Raw genomic sequence first — 10318 nt, 5'->3', positions numbered from 1 at the left:
TACATAATGAGCATTGTGCTTGTGCAAATGGGTGAACAGAGTTGTCTAAAGCACTTTGAGTGCTCAGATAGAGTAGAAAAGGGCTATATAAGAACCAGTTCATTACACCCTTCGGTAGAAAAAGAAACAGCCAAATAGTTGCATCTTATTTTCCTCAGAGGTACTGGAGCAATATTCAGCAGTCCATAGACCAAAATGTACTCAAAATTCAGGATTATAGTTACAGAAAATAATGAACAAACATATATACATATATATATTAGATATATTTCAACCTTAAGAATAATTTTATATCTAGCTGCCATAGTTTGTACCTGATATGTAAAATCAGTGTTAATGAAGGAGTCATACAGTTAACACAGTTAATCAGAGGTTTTAAACAGTTTAACAATTTTTATTTTTATTATACACAACGACCTTAAGAGGAAGTGGTCTTCCAAAAATCACAGGTAAGGTGAGGTAATGTGGACATCTGATAAATACAGAAATATATGTATTTTTGTATCTTTGAGTTGGTCTGCCTGTATATAGAACTGTTATAGTCCTCTTGGTCTTTTACTTTTTCCACTGCTTGTTTTCGTAGTCCCAGTGGGCTGAGAAACCCTGCACTGGGCCCATTCTCATGTCCAGCATTCTCTGCAGCTCCTTCTCCTTGTACTCTTCCTCAAACGTATGTGGAACAGGTCCATACACTGGGAAGAAACAATAACAAATGAGTCAAGTGATGAGCCAGATTATACCGCAAAAAAATGTGTTCAATACTGCATTCTTTACTTAACCAACATGAAAACCTGAGGCAGCTGAACATCAGATATTACACAGGTTTCCTTGCATATAAGCAATATTTTTCATAATTACCATATTTCCTCTGCCAAAGCACAACCAGCCCAGTGACGCCAATGAAGAAGAAGATTCCTCCAACCACAGACTTCCACTCTCCTGATCCCTGGTTCATCTCAGCGAAGCTCTGCTTGAAGCTGATGCGGTACACTGTAAAGTGGAAAAACAACTCTAGATTACATTTTTTAAGAATTTGGAAACACAAATACTCTTGGAATTTAACATTACACCAGTCCCATTATTTAGCATGAATTTAAACAATTTTAGTACTCCCTATCCTACATAATAGGAGTGGTGCAGTTATACATTACATTAGTATAAATGGGTGAACAACACTATAGCGTTATTGAGTCCTACATGCAATCTTCTCCTCATTAGAGAGTGCAACCCAGGAGCCCTTCTCCTTCTCCTTCAGGGACTTCTGCTCTGCACTCAGGTTCTGCACATAACTGACGTCGGGGAGAGGGCTGTCACGCCTGTCGAAGTAGGCAGGGAGGGCATAGTCCTCAACCTTAGCAACACCTGCAGGGGAGACCACAGTAACTCATCAAATTACTTTCACACATAATCCCTCACTCCATGTCAATGCTTTTTTTTTTTAAACATAACCTTATTTTAGTTACCGGGCTTATTCCAAGACCAGATTTGTTTTAATTTTGTTTTTACATTTCCGCTCTCAAACCCTGGATCTAGTTCACTGTAGTATTGTTTATCACTGTTTAGATGTACTGCCACTTGAAACTGCAGACAAAAACAAAACCCACACGTTTCTGATTGTGAGCAGTGTTTAGTTTCTCATTTGACCTATAATAAACTGCAACATTGCAGCAGCAACAGCACTCCTGAAAAGCCTGTTTTTTTGTTAGTAAAGTAAAACCCATTGTAATCTGTACTTAAAAAAACATTTTACCTCTGTGTAATTTTGGCTGTAAAACTGGTGCATCTTCTTTAATCTATTGTCATAAACTTAAGGTGTCAGTTACCAGAGACAAGTTTTTTTTCTTCACACCAGCCAAGCTCCCATTACATATTAGAAATGTAGTATTACAGGAAGAACATGGATTCATTTTACAACACAAACAGCTTCATTTATTTTAAATGGTCAACTGAGGGTACATGTTAAACGTTTAGGTGTATATGAAAAGAGATTTTCAAAAGGTCAGTGGCACAAGCGGAGTCTATTGTTATACTGCCAGCCATAAATAGAACACATTCAATGCATTTCGTCTTATACCTACCATGTCCTCCACGGACACAGACAGATGTGGAAATGGCACGTTTGCCAATAAGGCTTAGGGCTCTGGTTGCCAGCATTCTGTGGAAAACGTCATATAAGAGAAATTAAGAAACCGTATTAAACACTAATAAAGGTTAAATGACTTTACAATTGTTTCTGTCTTTTAATTTTTAAAGTAAACCCCGTTTCAATAGGAGATCGTGTACATACATAACAAAGAGTAGGCTGCACAGGGTCCATATTTACATCACAATCTTTTATAAGCTATTTATATACATAAAATCCTGACTCATTTTAAAATAAGTCAGTTACCATCCATATGGAAAATTTCCCTACATGAAACAATCGTCCAGGTTGATGGGCTTATTGTTAAGATTGCAAAATACTTGGTTTTACTACGACCGTCCGGCTAACCTGATGTTAGCATTAGCAACAAACACAAGGTCATAGCACCAGGGGATAAATATTCGTAGAAATACCAGATTCTCTGATGCGACCATGCAATATTCATCATTCTTCTATTGACTGAAACTACATTAATTCGTAATAACGGCAGATGACTGAAACATGAACTATCTTCATATCGAACCCGCCTTCATAAATCTGATGCTACATGCTAATGACAGCTACCCGGAACATTAGTCAGTCCTCGCTCCTATCTGCTCCGACAAAGTCACTACTTATTTCGGTTAAAATAGGCGATTCTTCGCAAGCCGTTACTTTTTCCTAGAATGCACATGTCGCGGATGCTAAAATTATGTATATCTACGAAGGATAAGTAATTTATTATTGAGTTTTAAAAAATAAAATAAAACCATACCTCTTGTCTCTTTCTTGCTCCCGTCCGCCGACAGTCTGAAGGGAAGTGTGACTGGGAACGGAAAAACGTAAATTGTGCGTTTGACCGGATGGACTCTGATCTCGTTTTACGACAGTTCTGATTTACGGCGCACCGGTGCTACAGCAACGAGTGGAAGGTGGAAGTAAGATTAGCTTCTGTGACTGCATGCCGACTAATTTATCCAGCATAAAAGGACTGCTGTCATTTCGGATAATTGTAGAGCTTAATGAACTCATCACAAACTGTACTTCCGACATCATATCGTGGCAGTAAGTTAACTGCTGAGGTGTACATCTACTTTTCTCCGGGCATGTCAAGTAACGATAGCTAACGGTAGCAGGCAGCTGTCCCCCCCTCCTTACCGTCTAACTTAGCGACTCTGGAAGCTTTAGTCTTTACTGAAATTCTGCCGACTTTCTTATAAAAATGCCCATTCAGCTGACAAGTCAGGCGTACTGTAAAATGCTTTTACATGCTGCCAAATATCCACACTGCGCCGTGAATGGATTGCTGGTGGCAGAAAAGAAGAAGGACAAAAAGAAAGATAGCCACAGTGAGCCAGTTCTGTGCGTGGACTGTGTGCCTCTGTTTCACGGTACTCTAGCTCTGGCACCAATGCTGGAAGTAGCCTTAACTCTGGTAAGTATTTGCATATAGAGTTCTGTGAAGAAAAATATTGCCCAAATTAAATAGAAAATGTAGGTTTTAAAGTGATGATTTCATTTATTGAAGTAAAAAAATCACCGAATTTCACTATCCACACCCAGGCCTGATTACTGTAGATCTGTTACAGCAAGAAATCACTTCACGTTTGTCTGTCTAAAAACAACTCAAAGTATTACATCTTTCTATGATCTAAAGGCACTCAGAAGAAAAAAAAAAGTCACTAGTATATGCTGGCGTGGAAAGGTTGCACAGCAATTCTTATTGTCATTAGAATGATGAGAGCCATTATCAACCAGTGGAGAAATCTTGGAACAGTGGTGAACCCTCTCAGGCTTGGCCAGCCTACCAAAATCACTCCAAGAGCACATCAGTGACTCATCCAGGAGGGCCCAAAAAGAACCCCAAACAACTAAAGACCTGTAAGTGTCACTTGCTTCAGATAAGGTCAGAGTTCATGATTCACTGTCGGAAAATGGCATCCATTGGAGAGCTCTAAGGCAAAAACTATAAACCTGTTTACAACTGGCATGAAACTACCACAGAATTTCATAAGATGAACATCATAACAACAATCAAACATGGTGGTAGTGTGATGGTTTGGGGTTGCTTTCGCTGTTTCAGGCCCTGGACAACTGGCTGCACTTGTAATTAGAACCATGAATTCTGCTGTACCAGAAAGTGCACTTGGGTTCTACAGCAGGACAGTAATGTGAAAAAAAGGAGGAAGTCCAGCTCTGAGTGATTAAAAAGAAGAACATTCACAGAATGATAGTTTTGAGGTTACCTAGTCAAAATCTGCACTTACATTTTTAAGGGATGCTTTGGCATTCCTCCAGTTATCACTTGACTTAAGGTCTTGCTGCCAAGAGTGGCACAAGTAGTTATTAAATTTTTCACAGGGCCAGGTAGGTTTGGGTAGCTTCATTTTACCCTGACTAATTATTGTATTTTGTATTTACTCAGGGCATCTTTGTTTAATATTATCTTGTATTTGATGACAAATTCTGGTTTAGACACTTGCCATCTAGTATGCCTTCTAAAATGACAGTACAGTTTTTCTTTTGTTTTAAATGTTGTATTGTAGCAATTTGTTAGGTTGTGGTGCTTTTGAAGTATCCTGCTTTACTCTAAAATCCATTACTAATGTTGCGTCACTTTTATTTATGGTAGTGAGACTGGAAATAATATCAAATTAATGTCTGCAGCTCTGAAATAGTTCTGAAGTTTCAGTCTAGCTCTATATGCATTTTCCTATGTTTAAAATAAAATATACCTGACCTAAACTATGTTTCTGTTCTTATATGTCAACCTGATGGGCCCCTGCTCCAACTCCAGATTGACACTTGGTGTAAAGAAAATAATTATGTCATTGTCGGATATTATCAAGCCAACGAACGCACAAAGGATTCAAGGTAGAAACACTGGCGCCGTGCTGTTCCAGGGAAAAACAACCACTGAGAAACCATGCTGCATCCTGCTTTGGACCTCACTTTAATATATGCTTGATCTTTTCTCCTGCAGGCCCAACCAAGTTGCAGAGAAAGTGGCAGCCAGAATTTCTGAGAACTTCAGTGAAGCAGCAATTGTTATGGTAACTGTAAATTATTAAGGCTGATGCAACTGGGTTACACGTTATGTTTTTTTTCTTTCTTTCTCCAAAGCAATTGCTACATCCATTGTTATAAATGCATCCTCTTCAGGTAGCAGCTGAGTTTTAGTTTAGTAAAAATGAACCAAAATCCTTAAATACACTTGTCAGCACAAGCCTCTATTTATGTCTCTATTCAGTAAAATATAATATTGTATAAATAGAGTGACTGATGTGGCTCTACAGGTTGAAAATAAAGCCTCAAAATTCCATCAGATATTTCAGTGAAATTTGCTATAATGACATTTATGATGATGTAGAAAAAAATGCTGAGCCCTTTATAGGTGATTGCAGCTCGCAGACAGCAGGATTTAATCCATGCAAATAAAGTGAAGCACATCTTTCATCCTTCTTTTCCAATGAGTTGCTATCACTGATGACACACTGCCCAATTTGAAGTGCGAATCTATCGCCACAAGGTGCCAGCAGCCACAGCGGCATTGTAAGGCAATAGCAGTGACACAGCAAATGCAAGCATAGTATCCTCGCGTTTAATAAATGACAATGTTTCAGTCCTGTTGACCTTCAGCAAGAGCTGGGTTGTAATTTTATAGTTTAAACGTATTAGCTGTAAGTGGGAGAGCGTGCGATGAGTTAGAATTGTTTCTGTGGAATTTTGTCACACATTTGGTTGTACAAAGATTTTGAATTAGTACTTTGAAACATACTAAAATTTAAATAAAACAAAATACTTTCTACCCAGGGTGCTGCATGTTGAGTCGAGATTTTTTAGCCAGCTGCTTTTCCACCATGTAACCACATCAGTCATTTCTAGCCACTGTTTGCTCTACCTGTCATATGTAGTCCAACTGGCAAGTGCTCCAGCAAGACTCTGTTGAGTCACCTTTAGCAGGAACAGTTTTCTTCCATATTTTGCAAAGCATTGTTTTGTTGGAGGTCATTGAAGTAGCTGCCTTTTTACTGAATCAGTCAGTCTGACATGCAGCTCTCAGTCTCAGATGTGTCTGGGCGAAATAATTAGATGCATTATAAAATATATAACACTGTTTCTGAAAGACATTTTTCTTAGACCCTGGTCTGGTCTGTTGCAGTTGTTGTTATCACCTAAAAGTTGCACCTAAATTCACAGTAAATTTTGCGTGTTTTCCTGCAGGTGGACAGCAGTAAGTTAACAATGAGCTGTTCCGAACCCATCGTCTTGATCTATGATCACCACGAAAACAAGTGGAAAAGCAGAGAAGTAACGGCGTAAGTGTTAAGAGCTATTTTAGTGTGAGATTTTATCTTCCTCTGCAGACTATTTGTGCAGCTAACTCAGAGCTTCCAGCATACTTACAACTCCAAGTGTTCTCTCATTTACTTGAATTATTTAGACAAAGTACATTACACTGTAATTACATTGTAATTACCCTGTATTTTCAGTATTAAAGCTTGAATATGTAATTTTTCAAAAAACTGTTTTCCAGTGACTCCTTTGAGGACTGGAGCGAAGCACAGAAAATCACATCTGCCCTGCTGGTGGGTCGTTCCTATGAGAACTTGATTGATTTTGACAGTCACTTGGATGATCTGAGGAACGACTGGACCAACCCTGTTATTAACAAGTCCGTCCTGGATCTGTGCTAAGACCTTCAGTCGGGAGTACCCATGACACACACATGCACGCACACACACACATGTGAACAACTATATTGCTGCCAATTCAGCATGCACACTGCTACTTGTGTAGCACAGGAGAATGAAAAAGCTGAACCTATAGTCTGCGTTCCATAAAAAGTCTCTCTCTCTGAAGGGAACTTGTGGGGCGCTGGCCAGTTAGGCCAAATGTTTTAAGGGCAAGCACCATATGTGCGCTGTTGGCCCGTGTCCACCTTTTACAGGTTGATGCTGCAGTGATGAAAGCTTTTATGTTGTTTTTTTTTATGCAACTTTGGGTTTTTTTCCCCTGCAATGGGTTTTGATATCCTGTTTTGTGTAAAAGTTTAGATTCTAGAGGTTTAAACCTATACATTTGCTTTTAGCCATACAGAGATCAAGTTCTAAATAAGTTCTAAATTATTAATTTTTAGGTAATGATTTTACAACTGATAGGATAAATGTGTTCTTTATTAAGTTTCTTGTTTATAAAAGATCTGAAGGAAAATTCACATATATAAGTGAAGTCTGAAAGTTTTAGATGACGCTGAACCAGAGATTTGGCCCATTCAAAAGCCCCAACTTTAATCTTTCCATAGATGCATTTCTAGCGTGCATGCTTCTCGGTACTGCCACTAATGCGACGGAGAATGTCAGTCTGGATGATGCACATGTGCATTTTGGCTCTTGATTTATGATCTGGAAGACCCGCTCTATACTGAATCAGATCACAGGAATGTGTGAATTTTGTTTTGTGTGGATATCCATTCTAAGAACTAGATAAATTCTATGTTAACACTTAACTGATTATTCTAAAACCAAATATTAAAAAGTTAATATTTATTGTGAGACTACAGAAGCACCTTTTGTAATTGAGATTAGAATTAATCAGTTAATTGTGTGGATGAAACATTTTCTACTGCAATTGTTTTGAGCTGAATGTTCAATGAAACTGATTTTTGAAAACATCTACATGTTTCTACAGATCTCTTATTGCCTCTTATGTGTTAAACCTATTTAGCTGTGTCTTATACAGTTATTTGCAAAAGGACTGTTCAGCCATGCTAAGGTAAAGTGAAGCCTTACTGCTTCTATAGGCTTACAGAGTTGCATTTGAACAGACTACAAGTCTTCTGGAACAAAGTCCACTGGACACAAACACAGAAAACAAACTGAAAACACAAACAGCATATAAGCACAAACACCTCATACCAACAGTTGCGTAATGGAAGAGGGGTGATGATTTAGGCTTGTTTTGCAGCCACATGACCTGGGCACCTTGGCAGTTACTGAACTGACCATGAAACCCTCTGTATCTGAGGCCATCTGTCTGAGAGCTTGATCAAAACTGGGTCAAGGAACAGGACAAGAATCCACAGCACAACAGCAAATCTACAAGAAAACATCTGAAAAAGAAAAGAATCAAGATGTTGCAGTGGTCCAGTTAAAGTCCAGACCTCAACCTCATTGAAATGCTGTGGCTGGACCTTAAGAGAACTGTGCATAAACAAATATCCACAAACCTCAATGAACTGAAGCGGCGTTACAAAAAACAATGGATCAAAGTTCCTCCACGCTGTGCGACTGATAAACTCATACGCAAAGCAAGCACTTCAAGTAATTGCTCTTTAGGAGAGTCTCTACAAGCAGAGTCATGTGAAAGCTTTCTTTTTCACATGACTGCATCTCTGCCATGACAATTTAAAAAAAAGTCTAAAATCACTTTTAGAATAATCACTGCCCAGCTTTGGGGGTTTTTTGTATGGTTTAGCAGCAGCCTGTTGAATTAAGGTTTTTTTAATAGTTTTGTTCAAGAACAAAATACACAGAGTGCTTTACAGCACCGAATAAGATGCAAATAAAATGGTATATTAAAAAACAAAATAAAAGCAATCCTGCATATATGGGTCTTAAGTTTATTTTTAAAGATATCAATCAGTCCACAGACTTTAGATCCAGTGGAAGCGATTTCCATAACTTGGGAGCCACAATCACCTTTTGTCTTTAACCTGGACCAAGGTACAGCCAATAAACACTGTCGGCTAACCTCAGAGTGCTAGAGGTCATGAATGGTTGTAGTAGCTGCGGTTTTCTAATAATTTAGTGGTGCAAAGTTCATATTCGCACGTGTCTACAGATTATTTCATGCTTTGTGACCATTCTAATCTATAGCTTCAGTCTCCCATACTCTGCATAATGTAATTCTTGTAAAATGAAAACTAAATGACAGTGTGGCCGTATCTGGGAAGAACTCATGGAAGTTTTTAAACAAATGACACTGTATATTTTCCTAATATCCATATTCATTTTATGCTGCTTTCTACTCCAGCACATTAAGTGAGACAACAGAAATCTGACAGCAACTTACATTATTTTTAAATGTATAAAAAGCTAATAAAATGGTCCCTACATTGACTAGTTACACCTTACATGCTACTTGCACGCTGCCATATCAGCAAAAATAAATAAACAATAGTAATAAACAAAATAAAAAATGGAATTAAAACAGAGATGTTAGAGATGTGAAAGTGGTTTAAATTGTGAATGTAGTATTCTAGTTTCAGTAAAGATAAGTACTTCTTCTATCAGTGCACGATAAATGAACTGAAACTAATTCTGTCTAACTACAGCATAGGTGCATTTCTGCAGAAATACCTCAAGCACAGTCCACTGACAGGAAATATTTGAAGTGGATTTGAGAGCAGATGCTATTAAAATAAATGGTTTGGATTTATGAAGAAATTTCATTGCTGTTTTAAATAATAGATTGTGGTGTCTTCTGTCAATTTTCTTTGTTCGTTTTATCTTGGCAAATTTATTTGAGATGTGTGGTGTGAATGTTGTGAGAGCGTTTGTACAACCAGGAAGAATCCTTTGGATGGGGTTATTGATCCCGAAAGGCAAATTACTTCAGCATCAGAAGGAATAAAAATAAAAACAGTATAACAGACAACAGAAACATTTTTTAAAAATAACTACAGGAAAACACCAAAGGCCGTAAAATATGAGGCAGTGAAAAATTGCATGTAAAACTGTGATAAAAAATGAATGAAATAGAAAACATAATAAGACTGAGGTTATGTAAAACAGAATTCTGCAGAGTGGTAATGCAAGAATGGTTCTTTATGGCAACAAGGTTGAATAAGTCTGAGGGAGAATGAGCTCCGTAGTGTAGAAAGGAGCAGGTGTGACGGGTTGTCCATGATATTCAGTGACCTCCTGTCTCTCACTGACCCAAATGCCTCCAGATGAACTGATGATCTTAACGTCATCGCTGGCCTGGATGCTGGCACAGACCGGCAGAAGTTCTTCAACATCTTGCTGAACACACTGAAGGATCTGGACTTCCTCAGAAAGTAATCAGTTGATCCCCTTCTTGTACACAGCATCGCTGTAGGTTCTTCAGTACAGTCTGTCACTGAACACCAAGTATCTGTTGTTAGCTGTCCACTGATTCAGCCTCCTCACCCACGATTCTAATGGGTTCAGA

The 10318-nt window shown here is 38.3% G+C and overlaps 2 protein-coding genes across 2 annotated transcripts; one reads left to right on the top strand and one right to left on the bottom strand.

The window, feature by feature from the left end:
- Window positions 1-373: 373 nt before the first annotated feature.
- cox4i1 (cytochrome c oxidase subunit 4I1) lies at window positions 374-3020 on the bottom strand. The gene is made up of 5 exons (XM_085268440.1): window positions 2898-3020; window positions 2079-2155; window positions 1198-1362; window positions 859-990; window positions 374-692 (listed from the first exon to the last, which is right to left on the bottom strand). The coding sequence occupies exons 2-5, from the start codon at window positions 2152-2154 to the stop codon at window positions 556-558; spliced, it is 510 nt and encodes a 169-aa protein (XP_085124566.1). The 5' UTR covers window position 2155; window positions 2898-3020; the 3' UTR covers window positions 374-555.
- Window positions 3010-7798, top strand: emc8 (ER membrane protein complex subunit 8). Its single transcript, XM_085268435.1, has 5 exons — window positions 3010-3557; window positions 4920-4996; window positions 5106-5175; window positions 6347-6441; window positions 6660-7798. The coding sequence occupies exons 1-5, from the start codon at window positions 3345-3347 to the stop codon at window positions 6817-6819; spliced, it is 615 nt and encodes a 204-aa protein (XP_085124561.1). The 5' UTR covers window positions 3010-3344; the 3' UTR covers window positions 6820-7798.
- Window positions 7799-10318: the final 2520 nt, after the last annotated feature.

This window comes from Mchenga conophoros, linkage group LG1, assembly GCF_057382185.1.
Source record: "Mchenga conophoros isolate Kocher_MC1m ecotype Shallow Benthic linkage group LG1, M_conophoros_male_GT1.1, whole genome shotgun sequence".
NCBI lineage: Eukaryota > Metazoa > Chordata > Actinopteri > Cichliformes > Cichlidae > Mchenga > Mchenga conophoros.
Note: the sequence above shows the minus strand (reverse complement) of the source record. Positions and strands in the feature narration are given on the sequence as shown.